Source organism: Thunnus albacares, chromosome 7 (genome assembly GCF_914725855.1).
Source record: "Thunnus albacares chromosome 7, fThuAlb1.1, whole genome shotgun sequence".
NCBI classification, from domain to species: Eukaryota; Metazoa; Chordata; class Actinopteri; order Scombriformes; family Scombridae; genus Thunnus; species Thunnus albacares.
This window is the reverse complement of record NC_058112.1, coordinates 19325337-19344665: the sequence shown is the minus strand read 5'-3', so window position 1 is coordinate 19344665 and position 19329 is coordinate 19325337. Positions and strand designations below refer to the sequence as shown.

At 39.7% G+C, this 19329-nt stretch overlaps 3 protein-coding genes across 4 annotated transcripts; 2 read left to right on the top strand and 1 right to left on the bottom strand.

The window, feature by feature from the left end:
* The first annotated feature begins 3097 nt into the window (after nt 1-3097).
* Nucleotides 3098-6053, top strand: commd4 (COMM domain containing 4). The gene is made up of 8 exons (XM_044357743.1): nt 3098-3206; nt 3476-3547; nt 3645-3710; nt 3797-3836; nt 4361-4480; nt 5143-5223; nt 5352-5528; nt 5624-6053. The coding sequence occupies exons 1-8, from the start codon at nt 3204-3206 to the stop codon at nt 5662-5664; spliced, it is 600 nt and encodes a 199-aa protein (XP_044213678.1). The 5' UTR covers nt 3098-3203; the 3' UTR covers nt 5665-6053.
* Nucleotides 6054-6317: 264 nt separating this feature from the next.
* On the top strand, nt 6318-11252 carry neil1 (nei-like DNA glycosylase 1). Of its 2 annotated transcripts, none has more exons than XM_044357741.1 (9): nt 6318-6516; nt 7785-8268; nt 8356-8475; nt 9974-10082; nt 10168-10249; nt 10404-10525; nt 10604-10631; nt 10739-10809; nt 10887-11252. In XM_044357741.1, exons 2-9 carry the CDS (start codon nt 7814-7816, stop codon nt 11154-11156), a joined length of 1257 nt encoding a protein of 418 aa, XP_044213676.1. In that variant the 5' UTR covers nt 6318-6516; nt 7785-7813; the 3' UTR covers nt 11157-11252. The 2 variants fall into 2 exon arrangements, with proteins under 2 accessions (XP_044213676.1, XP_044213677.1); XM_044357742.1 differs by having other exon boundaries at nt 7788-8268; nt 10887-11251.
* Nucleotides 11237-18950, bottom strand: man2c1 (mannosidase, alpha, class 2C, member 1). The gene is made up of 26 exons (XM_044357740.1): nt 18780-18950; nt 18236-18361; nt 17881-18004; nt 17703-17773; nt 17424-17601; nt 17140-17329; nt 16708-16814; nt 16503-16613; nt 16331-16423; nt 16090-16206; nt 15910-16005; nt 15668-15813; nt 15179-15302; nt 14274-14395; nt 14088-14173; nt 13852-13998; nt 13684-13763; nt 13503-13597; nt 13310-13414; nt 13027-13183; nt 12702-12845; nt 12356-12465; nt 12171-12250; nt 11945-12087; nt 11748-11851; nt 11237-11654 (listed from the first exon to the last, which is right to left on the bottom strand). The coding sequence occupies exons 1-26, from the start codon at nt 18878-18880 to the stop codon at nt 11543-11545; spliced, it is 3069 nt and encodes a 1022-aa protein (XP_044213675.1). The 5' UTR covers nt 18881-18950; the 3' UTR covers nt 11237-11542.
* Between the last annotated feature and the right edge of the window lie 379 nt (nt 18951-19329).

Below are 19329 nucleotides of genomic sequence, written 5' to 3'. Positions count from 1 at the left end.
GTTATGATGCTGTAGTTTTGTTGTTTTACTTTCTGTCACCTTACAACACTCAGACACACATCTTACACCACTGACACTACTGATATCCACACCCCACGCTTTAATCATATTTAGTTACTTCTTTAATTTGGCTTAATTTGGATTAATAAATCTTTTGTTAAACGTTGATATGGCATGTTTCCCTTTTGTTGTGTCCACTTGACCCAGGTCATAACACTTAAACAGGAGACAAAGGTACAATTGCAGACTGAGTGATTTATGTTGGTTCCACTTGTTCGATCCTAAAAAGCCCTCAGTGCCATTACCTTAAGTATTTGTTTACAAGATCTATAGAACAAATGGGCTGCTGGACATGAGAACCAGACTCTGTTTACCGGATCTGTAGGGACTGACACAACATTTCCACACTAATGTATTTCCTTTACTAACATTACTTCCCCTTTGAGATTTTTCCGATAAGTATATATAAATATCAAGAGCAGTTTTCATGTCAGGCCTTACAAACAAACTCCTGGATCTCTTTGCATGTTGGAGAGCGCCCTATAAATCTCACTTGTCCTTGTTTTTCATAGGTTTGTCTCACAACAAATCCTTAAAACCTTAGATTAGCCAACATATTTTTTTGGGATGGGACTGGGAGATGAACCATGCAGGTGCGATCAAGAATATATCTGATATTGCCAATCCTTAAATCATAATGAGTGTCCTCTTCTCCATTTTACATCATGTGGTATTAGAGTATACCAGTGTTTTCACATGTAGACCCACATGGAGGTTACAAAATGAATCCTCTATACAAATCTTTCATCCATCAATTCTGTTAACTACCTTAACTAACTGCTTGAGCGGCTTGACAGTCTGGGGCAAGGCTGGATTACCTGACAGACAAAGCTGGAACATGGTCCAGAGCCACAGACGCCACATGACCCCAAAAGCCAATCAGTTGGTCCTATGTGATTTGATTACTTGAAAAATTATTTGGGAATTTGCATCACTATAGTACATTACTCTTGTGGTGCTGTAAAGGGACCCTACGTCAAAATCTAATTTTAGGACCTTAATTAGGCTATGTTAGTTGCTGTGGTAAAATCTTCAAATGGGCCAATAAATCTTCAGGTCACCCACAACTTAGCATTAAACTCAAAACTTATAAGAGAAAGACTCAAAAAATACACTTGAAGCTGATAGAGTTCAATGTGAATAGGTTTACTCTGCATAAAAAGCAATACAAAGCAAACTGAGGCCTTCATAAAAAACCTTATGCAAAATCATAAAACATTAAATTATATACCTCTCATAACTCCTCCTGATGTGGAGCTTATTTTCTAAATTCCACCTCGCTTGACCTTGACACTTTGATAATATTCCAGACATGATTCATCTAAATAAAAAAAAAAAGGTGTCTCAAACTTCTCTAATATGTATCAATTGCACCTGGCCTAGAAGTAATACTGTCTCAGCATTTTCCACACTTCTCACAATACAAATGGCCTCGCGACCTTCAATCATTGCACACAGAGAATCAAAATGTGACATTACTGATCATCGCCTTCCCAATTCCCCTGGGAACTGTCTCTTATTAACGTAAATGTTATCTTTGCACAGCTACTAACCTGTTGCACAGTTGCTAGCATAACTGATTTTTAGGGACATCTGTCTCCACCACATAGTTTAGTTAGTCTACGCTGTGCTCATATGTTGCATATTCCTAAATAAAGTTGTGTTGTATCGAATTGCTTCAAAATACTTTACACACAGAAAACCTGAGTTGAGTTAGTATTAATCCAGCATCATTCGGGTATCCAGGGAAATAAGGAAGCTGCCATGTATTGTGGGGATCAATGGAGGCCCAACAACAAATTTTTGCCCTGTGGCCCCTCTGCATTTAATCCGGTCATGTCCTGGTGGCTAATCTATCCACTGACAAAGCTGATTAAGTTTTTCTGACTTTTTCCCCCTCTTTAGGCTTCCCCTCTGTCTCTCTACCTTGTCAATGTCCCTATTCCTACACAAGGCTGCAGGTAGAATGATTAATTTAAACTGTCTTCTGTCAGCTAAACAAAATACAAAAAGATTAATACTCAACACCCAGAAAAGACCCAGAATAAACTGGAGCCAGAGACCTCTATACCAAAAATAAAGATTTCATTTACAGTGCATTAAAAATAGTCTTCCCTCCTTTAACTAAAAAAACAGCAAAAAGGCTCAAATAGCAGCCAAATGGGGGGGATGCAATAAATAGTAACAAGTCAGTGTAGTATTATGCCTAAAAGAGGCATTTGTCACAAAACAGGCAAATCAATGAATACACCATCACTACACACAATCTAACTTGAAACAAAACTGTTCTACATCACTTCAAAATTACCTACACACAGCAGTCTGCGGTGACTCAACCACACAATAAAACACGCATTTAATATGGCTACTCTACTACTCAGCCCCCCCTTAACCCAACAAAAAGAGCCCCAAATAAAACACATACAAAATCTTTGTCTAGCAGTTTGTTTTAGTTTGAACACTAAATGAAAAAGAAACACATTCAAATACAATAAGAAACATTACAAGAAGAATATGTTCCCCCTCAGTCAGAGACATACAGGTGACTGGAATATATATTTATAAAGGACTGTATGAGTAAATTGTTTCATATATCATGTTTTGTCACATTAAAACCTTAGGATGAGAACTGAACAGAGACTTGAAATCTGCAAAAGTGAATCCCTGGGATCACTTCATGTAACCACTATTAGGAATCCCTAAACTCTTCTTCCCTAACATACCAAAAAAACTATTTAAAAACATCACAGTTGTGTATACCTTGTTTCTTGGCTGATGTGTCCAAATAATAACACCAAGCTTTAGTCCCTTACCAAACATAAGGAATATAAAAGTACCAAATATTACATTTAATATAGCCTAAGCACAACATTTTCATGATTCTACAATCTACAATCATGCTCTTAAATCAAACACCAAACAAAGGCTGGTCTCGCCTTGCCGCAGGTGTGTCTTAATGCATAATAAAGGGGCAGATGGGCATACAAGAGATAACGATTAAATAAAACAATCTGCTCCATGTTGCCAAAAACACGCACCGCACATTAGGGCCCCGCCCCGCTTCCCATCGTCCAATCAGATGCCAGAACACAGACTTCTTCCTGGTTACTTCTTCCTTGCTGCAGCTCAGCTGACTGACAGCCATGGTAAACATGTCTAAAAATCGTATTATTTTACCCTAGCTTGCTTATTTATAATCGAGTTAATTTCGTAGACATTGTATTACCTTGTATGTATGAAGTGTTCATTTCCTTTGAACTCTATCGATGTTTCGTCCTGCTTTTGGGTAGCTCGTAGGCTGAGCTACTAGCTTGTATTAGTTGATAGCTAATGTCAATGCTAACGTTAAACTAAGACTTTACTTTTAGTTTTACTGCAGTATAAAAACACTTATGCGATGTCTTGTGTGTTGTAGCGGTTCCGTTTCTGTGGAGATCTGGACTGCCCTGACTGGGTGCTGGCCGAAATTAGCACTTTAGCGAAAATTGTGAGTAATTATAAAGGTCTTCACATTAGCTTATGTTTTCTACGTCAGATTATAGTTTATTTGATAATTAATACACGTGTCTTCTGCTTCATAACAGTCAAGTGTCAAGATGAAACTCCTGTGTGCTCAAGTACTGAAAGATTTGCTCGGAGAGGGTATTGATGTAAGTGTTTATACCACCACATAATCATTTTTTCCCTACACATTTCACTCACACTGATCTGTGCTTTCCTCTCTTTTTTGTTTTAGTATGACAAGGTTGCAAAGCTCACTGCAGATGCAAAATTTGGTAAGTCTCCCTCCTGCTGTCTCTGAGGGATTAAAAATAAGTATTCATATCTTTTACTGAAATAAAACTAGATTGTAAACATGCACCATTACAAGTAACAGCTCTGCATTTAAATCCTGATGCTTTAATGTGCAAGCAACATTTTACTGTTGTAGTTTGTCAAGGTGAAGCTGATTTTAACTACTTGCTGTTGTTTCATCTAAAACAATGCAGCAGATTTTTTACATTTTACATGTGAAATCGTAATCTGCACTAGAAACTACAGCTGTCAAATAAATGTAGAGGAATACAATGTGCTGGACAATATATTTATCTGAAAAGCAGTGATGTAGAAGTAAAAATAAGCATAAAAACTCAAGTAAATAACAAATACCTCAAAATTGCTCCATACAAACCCCTTGAAGTAAATGTACTTGCTGATATTGCATTTATTTGCTCTCATTCTGGCTCATTTGCTCAATACACAAATAACACTGTTACACAATGCATTTTTGGGAAATAACATGCATCACTCCATTTTGCAGAGAGTGGAGACATCAAAGCCAGTGTTGCAGTGCTAAGCTTCATTTTCTCCAGCGCAGCAAAACATGACGTCGACAGTGAATCTCTGTCCAGTGAGCTGCAGCAGCTCGGTCTGCCTAAAGGTTGGTATAAAAATGTGGCTTTTTGGTTGAATATTCTGTAGTCACACATGTACAGATGTCTTTCCATAATTAATTGTGCACCAAGAATAAAGACACAATGGTTGTGAAGACAGAATATGTGCCCAAGGAGGAAATGTTTTAACAACTGCCCCATTACAAGAAACAAACAAGTCCCAAATCACAGCCTATTGTGTTATTATTGGATCTTACTGAATTGTATAATTGTCTACCGTGTTACTGATCCGACATTGCACTCAGCACATACTGTACTTGAATGTTAGAGGGTATGTGCACAATGTGCAGAGTGGACAATGCTGTTAGGTGGGGTGGGGGTGGCGGGGTTGAGTAGTTCACTGTGCCACAATGCACCATAAAAATGGTGCACTATATAAAACAGTCAAAGCAAATATCCCTTAGATGAGCTTTTTAGGATATTGTGAAGAGATCCACTTAATTTATTGGACATTATAATTTTCAAGTACTGCATAGCTGTAACCTTACTCTGGTATCGATGTTTTAATGCTGATTTATTGTGTAGTGTTACTTTCTAAATTCTATATATTCTATATTTCCACTATTGTTTTTAGTGCGTTGAGACACTTAAATGTGATTATATACTGTTAATACATTTTGACTTGACATTTAATTAAACATTCTTATAGAACACACAACAGGGCTGTGCAAATCATATGAAGACAAGCACTCTGCACTGCAAGACAAACTAAGAGAGACAAGCTTGAGATGTAAGTATTTCTGTTCATCTTCCCCTTTTCGAGGAGGAAGACAAAAATAGCCATGATAAGTGCCGTCTTCTGTGGGGCTGTGGTGCTGACTAATGGTGTTGTCAATTCTGCTCTGTCACAAATTAAAGTGGGACATTTGGAGGCTATTTCTTGGCGTATTGACTACACTTTGAGCTCCAGTGAGCTGAGGGAGGTCAATGAACCAGTGATTCAGCTGAAACTGCAGGCGCAAGGAGCAGAGTCGGGCTCCACGGAGACAACCGTTGTTTCGGTTTCTTCCGACAAGTTCAGAGTCTTGCTTGCGGGTGAGTTCTGCATCTTGTCAAATCACAATTCCTTTTCACGTCAATAAACCAAAATTATGTTGTGCTAATTCTGTTTTCTCTCTACATTTTTACAGAGCTCAAACAAGCCCAGGCTATGATGAATGCACTACAATGAAGAATGGACTTCAGCTGCAGAGAGTCCAACTCAGACCTCGATATCTGATCAAGAGCCGGACACAAATGATGCTGATAGACTGCCAAAATTGCCATACTTACATCGTGTACAGTATTATTTTTTTGTATGAATTTAGTAGTCTCAAAGTTTAAGTGAATAGCTCCATATTTATTTGGACTGACTGATATTTAGCTGTATTTTTCTACCACCATAGTAATAATTGTCAGAAATTAGAAGTTTCCAGACTGGCTGATTTCACACTGAAGCAAAATACTGAATGGACCATTTTTGTAAAATATTGTATATTATTTCACATATTTTAATTTGAATTATAATAATAATATGTGATTTACCTTCATATGTTCATGAATAATAATAAAAAAAAGTAACAGAAATTTGCATCCTTGCCCATTTTCCACATTGCCTACATATCCCATCATGCATTGGGATGGACTGTTTGCTCCATACAGTCTATGGTTTGCCCATGTTGTGTGTTTGCGTTTTCTGGACAAGCTCTCTTTTAAATATTTCAATGTTTTCAGTGACTTATTAGAGAACAATGAACAATGAAAACACCGACTCCGATCAGAACATTCAGAAAAACATCTGATTACAAGTGAAGAGCGTGGGAAGACTGGAGATCTCGCGAGATTTTCGAATGACATAATCGCCGCACCGTGATGTTATACAAGGTGTTTGGTAACAAGCATGTTGTGAAAGCCTTAAACCTCACCTGCACGTTGCAGCAGCCTTGCAGAGAGAGACATAAACCTGAGAAATTAAGTTGTGCCTATTGCACCTAAATTCAGATAACGTTAGTTCACCAACCGTGAAGTCCATTTCCTGGTTTGGGTAAGTTGTTTCAATCAGTGCCCCTTTCAACTAAATTCATACAGATAAGGTTACACGAGTTATCATAATATGTGATGTAGGTCAGAGGTTGAATGTGTCATATTTTGTAGTCTGTGGCTGCACGCATGTCACGTAGTAAAGTCCAAATATTGATATGTGTCACGTAGTCAAGGATGAATGATGTTTGAAGTCTGAGGCTGGATGTTTATTATAGGATGTGTGCATGCTGTGTTGACGACGCTGAAGTCAGCTTCTGATTCGGAGTTAAAGGGAAAGTCAAGGGAAACATAAAAAGTGAAATTTAGCGGCTGATTCTCCGTTTTTTTTTCTCCACTTACACTTATGAAACCGTGTTAGACTTCATAGCAAAAGTTTTGACACAGTTTAAACCCACTTTCAGATTTGCTAAACCTTTTTTTTTTGCAAAAAACTGGAAACTGAAAAAAGGGCAATTTCACTGCCTTTCCCCCATCCAAATCACATTAGACCAGATCCAGATCAAAAACCACTATACTTACATTTGTCAAATCTGGACTAGATTACCAAGGAGATTCTAGAGACTCATTAAAACACAGTTTCAGATTTGTGAAACCTTTATTCTATTAGTGAAATATGAAAAAAGGGGCAATTTCACTGATATTGCGGCTAGAAATTCATAGCACGATTGTTGCTTCATTTCATTGGTTATGGCCATGTTGAGCTCCTGTTTTTCACTTAAAGGTAGACAACTTTTTTTCCTTCTCGCAATTAGGTTAATGTAGTGATAAAGGTACAGTCTGCTGGAGTTATTTTCGTTCATGTGTACATGCTGTGAATTTCTAGCCACAAGATCAGTGAAATCGCCCTTTTTTCCAGTTTTCACAAGTAGAATAAAGGTTTCACAAATCTGAAACTGTGTTTTAATGAGTGTCTGTAGTCTCCTTGGTTATCTAGTCCAGATTTGACAAGTCTAAATGTAGTAGTTGTTAATCTGGACCTAGTCCAATGTTGTCTGAAAGCAGGAAAAAACGCAGTGAAATTTCCATTTTTTTCAGTTTTCACAAGCGAAATTAAAGTTTCACAAATCTGAAGTGGCAGCATTAAGGGTTTTTCTACGCTGTTAAACACTTTTTCATAAGTGTAAGTGGTGAAAAAAATTCAAACATGAGTTCAAATAATAGTGGATACGGCACATTAGACTTTTAACTCCACCTGGTTGCTAAAATCAGAGAACATGAATGGTACCTATTGTCCTGAATGTTATAATTTGTGATATAATCTTTGCTCAGCAGTTGCAGAACAGCTCAATTTGTTTAAAATGCCCGAGGGACCAGAACTCCACCTTGCCAGCCTTTATGTAAACAAAATGTGTGATGGGGTGGTGTTCACTGGACCAGTACGAAAATCTGATGTCAGCAAAAGCCCTGATGTGCCCTTCACCTGCGAGGCCTACCGCATCACAGCCACTTCCAGAGGGAAGGAAGTGAAGCTCACACTGACGCCCATGAAGAGTGATGTTCCAAAGCAGAGAGTCAAATCAGGGCATGCAGATCAGCCTATGGATGTTGTCTTTCGCTTTGGGATGTCGGGATATTTCCGCTTCACCACAGAGGATGAACTGCCCAAACATGCCCATCTGCGTTTCTACTCCAATGAGAAGCCGTGCAGAGTGCTGAGCTATGTCGATGCTCGCAGGTTTGGCAGCTGGGAGCCCAATGGGACTTGGCAGCCTGACAGAGGGCCCTGCATCATGTTTGAGTACAAAAGCTTCAGGTGAGGAATACTGTAATATTCAGCATGTCGCTTGTGTCACCTGCTCAAACAAAATATTGTCATACTGACTGGTTTATCATTTTGCAGGGAGAATGTTATTTCGCACCTGGCTGACCGTGCTTTTGACAGGCCCATCTGTGAAGTCCTGCTCAATCAGAAGTACTTCAATGGTATCGGGAACTACCTGAGGGCTGAAATTCTTTTCAGGTGAGAAACAGCACCACCCTCGTGGCCTTGAATATAGTTTCTTCATTAATGTCATTATAAAGCTCTGTGTTTCCTCTAGCAGTTAATTAAGACTCAGGAGGCTTCTGACTTAGCTGTTAGAGCCATGGCAATCCTTGGCCTCATGTTACCTTTTATTTACACATCTGTGAACCTGCCACATCTAGCATGGAGCATTACATTAGTGCAATTCAGTATTTATGATTATTTGCACATTCCTGTTCAATATACAGACAGGTGACAAATTAAAGGAAAAGGTCAGAATGCTTGACCCCCATAGTGAGGGGATCTGGTGGCTCTGTTATGCTGTGGGGGGCATTTTGCAATGCAGTAACCCTTCTCTCTAAGGGGACAAGTGGACCCAAACCATGCCAGCAAAATGCCCCCCAAAGCATAACAGAGCCACCGCATCCCCTCACTGTAGGGGTCAGGCATTCAGGCCTGTACCAGTTTTTCCTTTAATTTGTCACCAGTCTGCATGTACATTCCATTCTCTTCATTTTAAAGTCTAATAGCTCTTTTCTTTTAAGAATGTTTTTTTACATATTTTTATTGTAAATTTCGATTTTATATTATTAATGATTACTTGTGTTACTTGTATTCTTTCTTAACTTGTATATTTTGATTGTTATGCACCACAACACCTTGTATCTTCAAACCTACTAGACAGTCTACCCGATTCTGAGTCATAAAAATTACCTAAATAAGTTTCACGTTGTGAGATACAATACCAGTCCAAAGTTTGGACACACCTTCCCAGTCACTTGAATGACAAAGTGTGTCAACTTTTGACTGGTACTGTATATATGCAGTAGATACCAAATTTAGTTAATGTAAACCACTGGTAATGGATTGGTATGTTGTGAATTGAGGTATCGGCATCAGTATTGGGAGAAGAGAAGTTTTGCATCCCTAAATGATATTGCCACATTTACAGGGGGAGTACACACAAACAGATATTCTGGTAGATGTGCTCATATAGCTGTTGTGCAGCTGAATTACCTTGCCAGATGTAATTAGAGGCTATGAAAATGTTAAAGAGAAAGCAGGCACACACATAGACAGGGCAAAAGGCCTGGCACGCAACAAATAGACCATAAGTAACAGCAGGGCTACACAGTACGAAACAACAGGGAGTGGCCTTGCTGTAGTGCTTGTTTATGATTCATGAATGAAGGTCAGACTAGTAAACCAATACAAACTTTTTTGATAGCGCTGAGAGGTATTTTCCTGTGAGACTGTTTCGAAGAACAAGGCCGAAGACACGTTTTGTATTGTTGAGATAATAACGAAACAGTAACAGCTCTCATGAGTTTCAAGGACAGTTCCCTTATACATGAAACAAAATGAATAGCTTGCTTTCATTTCTTGGTTATTTTTCTTCCCATGGGGGGGCGTTATGATTCAGATTGTACTTTGAAAACAAAAGAGCCTTTTTGTTTTATACAAGAATGGTTCTAAAGTACTCTATGTATTTTAGGTTAAACATCCCACCCTTTGTGCCTGCGAGGACCGCACTGGAAGGCCTTGAGTCAGAAGATTTATGTGACAATGAGAAGCCTGTGAAAAATGAGATCACGGACACAAAGGTGAATGAACAGACAGAGATGCATTTTTCAGATCATCAGACGCTTTGTATTTTCTAACACTGCTTTTCTGTATTCTCTACAAAAGACTAAAAAGAAAAAGGTGAAAGGGGAGACTGCAGACCTGCTAAGGTTGTGTCACTCAGTACCTCTGGAGGTTGTGAAGCTAGGTGGGTCATCATATGTTTACTGTCTGGTCCACTCAAGAAATCCCACAACTTAATTTCACTCTTACCCAGAGATTACACAATTTCATCTTCCTGTTAAACAACAATGCTCCTGTTTTGTGACACATTTACATTTTGTGACTATTTTGACCTTAAGGTGGAAAAGGCTACGATCCTGAGAAGGCAGACTACTCTGACTTTGAGGCATGGCTGCAGTGTTACTATGTAGATGGAATGAAGTCTCTGCGCGACCACAATGGCAGAACTATGTGGTTCAAAGTGAGTTATGGGAAAATCATATGTTTAATTCTCTGGCACAGGATTTGATAATACTGATACCTCCTATTCTAATTACAGGGAGATCCAGGTCCCATGGCGCCTAAAGGTATGTAATACTTTGAAGAAATGAAATGAAGATCTTCAGCTGAAATGTATCTGAGAAAACTCAGTGCTTCTGACTGAACCAGCATCCTGTCTTTTCTCCCACCATAGATTCAAAGTCACCCAAGGCAAAAAAGAGAGCAAAGAAGCAAGATGACCATGACTACACTGACAAGAAAAAGGTATAAATTGTCACTTATTGTTTGAGCAATAATGAATTCTGCGGATGTATCTCTAACACCGGTCTGATTTCATAAAGGTGGCCAGGAGTCGCTCAGTAAGCACAACAAAGAAAAAAGCGGTAAAACAGGAAACTCCAAAGAAAACTCCAAAGAAAGAAAAGGATGCCTGTCAAAAGGAAGCCGGATTCAGGAGAAGAAAGAATGAAAAGGCCCTGCGGGAAGTAAACACACCTCAGCATGAAAAGAAATCAGCTGCACGAAGGAGGAAAAGCAGCAGTGCAGAGCAAGCTGTAGGTGCGGGTCCACAGAGGCGGAGTAGAAGAACGACCACACAGAGTGCCAAATGAAAACAAGGGGGAAGAACCACTGTATGGGATCATATTGTTTTTATACTTTTTAAATATTTTTAATAAAACATTTTTCTACAAAAGTTCTGCAGCAGTTTATTAGTGTAATGCAAATAATCCCACTATTTCTTTCACATTATCAAATATGAGTGGCTAAAATAGATGCCAACAATGCAATTTGATTCCCAATTATCAGTCTCATCAACATCAGATGATACATTTAGTGTTTAACTAGGTTCAACCTTCAGTATCAAGATGTATTTTTTTTGGATTGGACATCATAATGTGTAAATTTGTGAGTTGTTATCAGTTTAATTTTCTCCACCTTACATTTAAGTATTATTCTAAATGTGATCCACTTGAGATTAGGTAAAAAAAGATATGAATTACAAAATGAGGAGAAGTGACACAATTTGGAAGGGGCCGAAGTTCAGAGTGATTCCATCTGATGTTACACGTACTGGCCGAGTGACGTCTTGTCTCTCCAAAAGATCGCAACTGAAAGGGAAAGAAAAAAAGTTTCATTCTTGGTAGACAATACAATAAAAGATGCCAGACAGCAGTTAACGTGATAAAAATAAATATACTCACTGCCAGGCTTCCTTGACTGGAAGGGCAGTGCAGAGAGTTGTGGTCACGCTGCTCCCATGGGACTCAAACAGTCTGACTACAAGCGCTCTCTTCCTGTCCTCAGCCTGTTATGGCAAATGGAGTAAATTGGGCAAATTGGGCAAATGGGCTGCGTGGCTTTAATCAAGCCAGGTCAAGCTCAGCACTTAATGGGATACCTGTTTAACGGTCTCAAGGATGACTGCTGTGGTGCTGATGGAAAAGGCGCTCCATGGCACAGTGTCAGGGGAGCACTGGATCAACCTCAAAGGGAAGTTCAGGTTGTATGCACACTGGATGACAGAGGCATCTTGGAAGGATCCTTTAATGTAACAGACACACAAAATATTATATTAAGGTTCAGCAGTTTGAGTTTGAAAAGGAAGAAAGATAATTAAAACCCACTTGTATGAGGCATGACTGCATAGGTGAAATTATGAGTCCCCATATCAGCATTGGCATCTGGGGCCTTCGGTGCTCTCAGCCTGAGACAAAGATGTCTACTGTTAGATGTGAGGATCATTTAAATTTTATGTGATTGAAGTGCACTATTTATAATATTGTTATATATGAACTGTGGGAAGCCTCACAGGGATAGCGTCATAGTGTTCTTGTGGACTGAATAGCCGTATTTGCAGTCATTCAACAGTGCGACTCCAAAATTGTGCTCCGACAGATCGGCCCATTTGTGACCCCAAACCTGTGAATCATGAAAACATGATCAAAAACAGTAAAGAAGACAAAACGTGTCAGCATAAAATACAGTATATTTCAAGAGCATTCATTTTGCTGTTTTGTCAAAGTGGTTTGGTTGTGACATTCATGTGTGCTGACCTGAAACAGAAAAACTCTGTTTCTGTCCAAGTCAAAGTCAGTTCACATTAAAATAAACATTAACCTAGCCCTAGTCGTACAGCTGACTGCACAGCGTCGTACCTCAAATCTGGCCCAGTCCCATGAAGTATTCCTGTGTGTGGGTCTCTGCAGATGGCCAAACTGGATCTCATAAGTAGCATTGGGACTGCGTACTCGCACAGGGAATTCCACCTTGAGAAACTTGTGTGACTCAGCCCACTTCACCTGAGATTGGAAGATGCAACATTTAGTATTTCTTGTTTTTAGCCGCAGCTATATTTTGTATTTGGTTAAAAAAATTGCTTTGTTAAAAGCATTGATTAGAATTTGCCTCAACACAGAATTTCAACTGTGATGATTATTTGGATCTGTGCAGGTAAGTTGAATGTACAACATTACAGTGTACCTGTGTGTTAAACTTGATGTAAGGACACATGGCATCCATGACAATCTCCTGCGTAACAGTGCTCTTGTCACTGATCCTCAGAGTGAAGCTGACTCTGCCTCGGAGCCCGTCTGAGGATACCACATGAACCGGTTGCACCACCTCCACCACCGGCTTCCTATGGGGTCAATTCTGTTGTTAGTTTTATAACAGTCATATCTGGAGTGCTTGTTAACAGTACTGTGATATATTTTAATGCATTAAAGATTATGAAGATGATCGATGCAACAGGAGAGACTGAAACCTTGTCTGAAGGTGGTAGTCCATTACATCCCAGGCATCCCAGTACAGGGGGACATCATCAAACATGACAAACTGGTTGCCATGACAGCTATCAGAGATGGCTTCTCTGAAAGCAACAGGGTGGAGAGAAAGATCATTAATGCTGACGCTGTGGTAGACAATAAACAGGCCTTTCACATGTTGTCCTAGAGTACCTGTTTGCATCGATCAAATACAGTGAGGCCAAAGTTCCATCTTTATTTACGACAGTCTGTAAGATCCCATTTTCCATGACGACAGTGCCATCAGCCTGTAATGTTACACAATCACTCTGTTACCCAAATTGAATTACAACATAGCAAATTTAACAAATTTTATGCATCTACCTGAACATACCTGAGCAGTGACACTGACTGGAGTCACAGGCTGCATGGCTTTAACAGGAGTCACACCGATGCTGGGAACATTCACGAGAGCTGCAGTACGACAGATCATCACCACAAACCATCAAACATGGAACTGTAGTTTGAAATGCAACCTAAATATTGTAAATATCTAACATACCCAGACCAGGTTTACCAGCACCATCTTGAATCTGGATGACTTCCTGGCGCTCCCATGGCAGAGAGTTGAACACACCAGTGGAGTTGCCCTTTGAGGCCAGGGCGCCACAGGAATCGTGCAGCAGCGTGGCACCATCACTACGGATATCTGAGATACAGTGTGAAGTATTTGTTATTTTGAGAAAACATCAATATGGTGCAGATTTTAATGGACAGCTACTGTAATAAAAACTGTACCTTCATAATACCTGAGTGCATCCTCCACAACCATCTCTATACAACTGCCAGGGATCACATCATGGAACTGGTTTAGAAGAAGCAGCCTATAAGCGAAAATCATACAAAAACAATTTCTGCACTGTAACAACAGAGACCATCTGTTTATTAATATTCATCATCAATTATTAATGGGTGCATCTGGACCTCCAGAGCTCCCGCAGCTTCTCCACAGGGTACTGAAAAGTCCTGTCCCGACACAGCGCCAGGCTGCTGGCTATCTCAATGTCATGAAGGAGCGTCTCACATTGGCGGTTCCCTTGCTTAATCTGGAAAATAGTACAAACATTGTAAATCATTTTGACAAATTAGTTAAATGTAGCATTTTTTTCCTTTCATACAGATGTACTGGTTATATACTAAGAAAAAAAGAAGGGAGCTGTCAAATGCAAAAAAAGTGAGAGAATTTAATATGCTCAATATGTGCAAGAATAAAAGCACTAAATGGCATGAAGAACACAGAAAAGGATCGGTGTAAGAAAAGGTGTGGATGCTGCCTGAGGAAGAGTGCCAAGCTTGAAATGTATTGCACTCCAGAGTAGCTTCTGATCCAAGCCTTTTCTTGGTTTTTCATTCCTTTTTGTGCCTGTATCTGTGCATGTATTGAGCATATTAACTTCTCATTTGTTTTGTTTTGACGGCTCCCTTCCTTTTGTCTGACTGTTTTCATTGACCCCTTTGGAAAGTCCTTTTCTGCTGTTTTCCATGGATACTTGACATAACACATTTTATATCCATTTCCTGCACATTTTCTCTTGACAAAATATGACCCGCCTCTCGTTCATGGGTATTTTGTGGTGTTGTGTGGGACTGTATTATTTTGTATGGTGGTGGTACTGGTAATTAGGCCATTCTCTGAGTATATGGAAATCAAGGCAATCAAGGCAAGTAAATCCAGCATATAAGTGACATATACTCTTTCACATAAGGGCAGATTTACTCTGTTATAAGTACATATTTTTAATATATATTTTATGGTTTATTTTTAGAGTAATAATAGTCCTGTGGGTTCTTCTTTTCTGAGAACTTTTACTCGGAGATCTCTAGACTACCTGTGCCTGTGTGGTGTAGGTGCCATTGTGCAGCTCTAGGAAGAGCTCTCCAGTCCACGTACAAAGCAGAGCTGAGTCAGCCTGAAGCTGAGAGAAAAGATCATCAGGGCTGGACATCTGAACCCTGAAAAACACACCAGATTTGGAGATGGAAATGAGCAGTGAACCCACTGGTTACACCTTTGTTTCTCATTCTGACTAAAACATGATGGTATTGACTGCTATTGTAAAATACTACCACAATGACATCAGTACATATCACTCACATCCTTTCACATTTGTGGTTTATTGCCAAGTGCCACACTCCTTTGGAAATTGCGACAGAAACCTCACAGTGAGGGGAAAACCAATATAAAACTCATGACTAATTTATTGGTAGGAAGTGTTTCCCATGTCAGTTTGGGCTCAGTCATTGTTGGTGACGACTGTCAAGTTAAACATTGGGACAGGAGGGCAAGTGCTACATTTATGTGCGGGAAAGGAACTGACTTGGGAAGTCCATCTGTGTCCTGGACCCGCCTGAGTCTGTCTAGCATCAGCTGAGTGGGACCACCACCACCATCACCAAAACCAAACAGCACTGCACTGTGATTGGCTCTGCCTTTGTCTTTGTTGTGTTTCACAGTTTTCACCAGCTGGGGGCAGAGAAAAACAGAGGAATGTAAGCTTTTGATAAAGCTGTAAATATTTTTTTCACAGACCTTGTTATATTGACTGGAAACAAAACTCACGTCTTCAACCCTGCCCTTCATTTCATAGGAATTTCCTGGTGGGAAGTGAGTTAGGACCTTGGAGCCATCAAGACCTTCCCAGAAAAATGTGTTGTGCTTTGGGAGAAAATAATCAAAGCTGAAAAACAATCCTTTCAAGTTAAAACTTTTTTTTCAGAAACTGCCCAGTAATGAACTCACTGGGAAGGTGTTGACTAGGTTCCAGCTGAGCTTCTGTGTCAAGAAATTAGAAATTCCAGAGCCTTGCATTATTTGAGGAAGTTGGGCAGAGTAGCCGAATGTATCTGGAAGCCAGAACTAAAGAGTACAGAGAAACGATCAGTATGTTATGGATTTGTAAAGAAAAAACAGTCACAACTGTAGCAGACATTATCTTACGGAGACTAACTCAGGTTATACAGATATGTTTTTGAATCCCTACCTCTTTGCACAAGATCCCAAACTCTTTTTCAAAGAAGCGCTGGCCCTCCAGGAACTGCCTGACCATGGACTCACCTGAAGGCAGATTGCCATCCTGACAGGAAAACATTCAATAAGCACATCTTAACTTAGGATGTTACATTTATAGAAAGGGCTAAGTGGAAGGTTTTTACCATTTCCACCCACGCTCCTCCAACTGGAATGAACTGGCCTTTCTTGACGTAATGCTGGATCTGGGAGAAGAGTCCCGGGTACCAGCTCTTTACCCACTGGAACTGCTGAGCCTGGACAAAAAGCAAATGGGTTAAAGCTGAAGAGAATTCCTCAGAACTATAAACCTTTACTGATCAGATAAAACTGTGTAAATTGAGGAATTACCTGAGAGCAAGTAAACACAAAATCTGGGTTCTTCTCCATCAATCGGATCACTGTCACCCAGCTTCGGCCACATTTGCGAATGGTTTCTTCGTAGGGCCACAGCCAGGCTATGGATACAGAGTCAAACTTCAACTCATTTGACATATTCTACTCCAGTAATAAGGCTGGGTATCATTTGAAAATTTTCAATATTAGTGCTAATTAGATAGTTTCTGTACCAAAACTAATATAATACATTAACTAAATAAAATAGAATAAAATTGGCAAGATTATTATTTAAATCAATGCAAATCTAATCAAAGAACAAGCAACAAGACTAAAAAATCTGACCAGATTTTCAATGTCAGCTTTATGTACTTGACAGCTTTTGATACTCAGGGACACATATTTATATACTCAGTTCTATATAATAATAAGAGACTAAATTGAGACCTGAGTCTATGTGGCAGTGGCCCATTGCATGCACAATGTGCTGGCTTTGTCCATTCCGCTGGTTGAAGAAGTTGCGAGCCAGACTGTGTGCTTTGGAGAAAGAGCTGGGATCAGAGGGGTCACAGAGGTTCACCATCTCATTAACAATAAAGAGTGCCTGGTAGCCTCGCTGCTCTCCCTCTCCGAGTTCCTGTGAAGTAAGAGGAAATAGTCCAGTGCCTTTATTAAATTTTCATTTTCCTGGAAAGTAAGACGTCATCAAGTATTGTTTTGTGTGACTGTACCTTTACAATGTCAACCAGCATCTCAAAATCAGTCACCAGCTCCCTTACGTCCCGGTTGAATACCACCAGCTCAGCCTTTTGTACAGAAAACTTCCTGCTCGGGTCTGGGGCTGCAATCATTGACCCTTGACCAGCTCCAAAAAGCCCATTACAGGCCATTTCTACATAAAGGATGACACTAAAGAACAAGGAAAAATGTGAAAATTACAGGTGTAATCAGCAACCAAACATTTAGTAAGCTAAACTGTGTACAGAAGCAGAAAATGTTTGTTGACCGACCTGTGTGGCTCTTCATCTTTGAGGCAGTCAGATAGGATGTAACTCGTCTTTTCGCCCTCTTTAGTCAAGCCCTAAAAATACACACATCACACATCGCAATGAAATCTAGACATGGGTTTAGAATACAATTTGGGCATTTTAATCTAGTCTGATGGAAATTAATCACCTGCTACATTACCTGAACTGGCTGTTCATCTCTCCAAACCATCGCTTCTCCATCACTTTCCCACAGAAGATGGACCTCTTTTCCTCTCCAGGACTCAGGGATTTTCAGGGTCACTTTAAACCAGCAAGTCCACCACCTTGAACAAGCATCAAGCTAAGGTTATTGCACTTATGAAGATTCTCAAGTCATTTAGGTCATAGTATATCTGGAGGAACTAAGTCACGAGCAACTGGACTGAGCTCTTTCAGTTTCTTCCAGAACTGAAGCATCTAAAGCAAGTCCAGATGCCCTTGACCTGGGTTGGTGCCAAGGTGTGAGGGAATTATTTTTCAAAGGGAGGGTGATAAACTCTGACAATATTACTCACGTCGGTCCAAAGGTATCACCAACTTTATAAGGTGCAAAGTTCTGCTGGGAGGCTTCAGTGAATGTGATCCTTTTGGGGGAAAGGAACGAGGAGAGGGATTCCAGGGGGCAAGATTCTCCATAGAGGCTGCAGAGAATCAGTCAAAAAGTCAAGTTACTTTTACAATATGAAACCCTATATCATAGACCCTTAATTTAGAAGGCAAAAGCCAAACCCAAAAAACCCAGCCATTAAGTATGATAAGTAAGATTGAGTATGATCAGTATTAACTTGCAATTGAGCATCATAAAGACGACCTAACTTCCTGTGGATATTACAGTGAGTTACAGATTTCTTTTCCAATCACATCGTGCAGACTGGTGTCCATCTGTCAGTGTTTTTAAAGAAATACTGCGTGCAGCGTATAGTGTGCAATACTGTAATTTACGTATACGATATGAATGAGTGTGATATTAAACAATCCTCTGCAGAAACTTGCAAAGAAATAAAAGGACACACGTTTGCTTTGAACTCAGTTCAATCAGCTGTATAAAATAAGTCTTACCGTCCTCTCAGATTGCAGTCTGTGAAATAAATATCAGAAATGAATGTCTCTGCTCTCTCGAGGAGAGTGCGCCTGTTCTTCAACACAGGCTGGTGATACATCACAAAACTACCATATGCACAGCTGCAGGTTTGAACATCAGTGAGCTACACTCAAACCACGGAAGATACCCTCTTCAAAAGACCCGGAAGTAGAACTTAATATTGTTGTACTTTAAGTTACCAGCCGCTAGATGGCAGCACTGTGCAGGGACTAGCAACCAAACAAAATATGGGTTTATTTTATTCTTCTATCTTTACAGAAGGTCAGGAAGGGCAGATAAACTCTAAGTGATGCCAATGAGTTTTGTATAACGTCTAAAAGCAGAGGCAAATTGGAATTCATTAGTTTAGTTAGTTTAATTAGGTTGATTATGTTTAATTAGGGTTTTGTGACCAATGACCCAGTCAAAATATGACTTTGCCAGTGACTGATATTGGGTTTGACTGAAAGCTCACCAGACAATATGCTATGAAAATATAAATTTGAAGAAAAAAACCCCAACAAAACA

Coding starts and splice junctions, on each gene's coding strand:
- commd4 (XM_044357743.1), top strand. Junction 3,837..4,360: donor CACTGCAGATGCAAAATTTG/GTAAGTCTCCCT, acceptor TCCATTTTGCAG/AGAGTGGAGACATCAAAGCC. Junction 4,481..5,142: donor GCAGCTCGGTCTGCCTAAAG/GTTGGTATAAAA, acceptor ACATTCTTATAG/AACACACAACAGGGCTGTGC.
- neil1 (XM_044357741.1), top strand. CDS start 7,814: ATGCCCGAGGGACCAGAACTCCACCTTGCCAGCCTTTATGTAAACAAA. Junction 10,526..10,603: donor GCAGAACTATGTGGTTCAAA/GTGAGTTATGGG, acceptor TTCTAATTACAG/GGAGATCCAGGTCCCATGGC. Junction 10,810..10,886: donor ACTACACTGACAAGAAAAAG/GTATAAATTGTC, acceptor GATTTCATAAAG/GTGGCCAGGAGTCGCTCAGT.
- man2c1 (XM_044357740.1), bottom strand. CDS start 18,880: ATGTATCACCAGCCTGTGTTGAAGAACAGGCGCACTCTCCTCGAGAGA. Junction 13,184..13,309: donor GACTACCACCTTCAGACAAG/GTTTCAGTCTCT, acceptor TTGACCCCATAG/GAAGCCGGTGGTGGAGGTGG. Junction 12,846..13,026: donor ACATCAAGTTTAACACACAG/GTACACTGTAAT, acceptor TTCCAATCTCAG/GTGAAGTGGGCTGAGTCACA.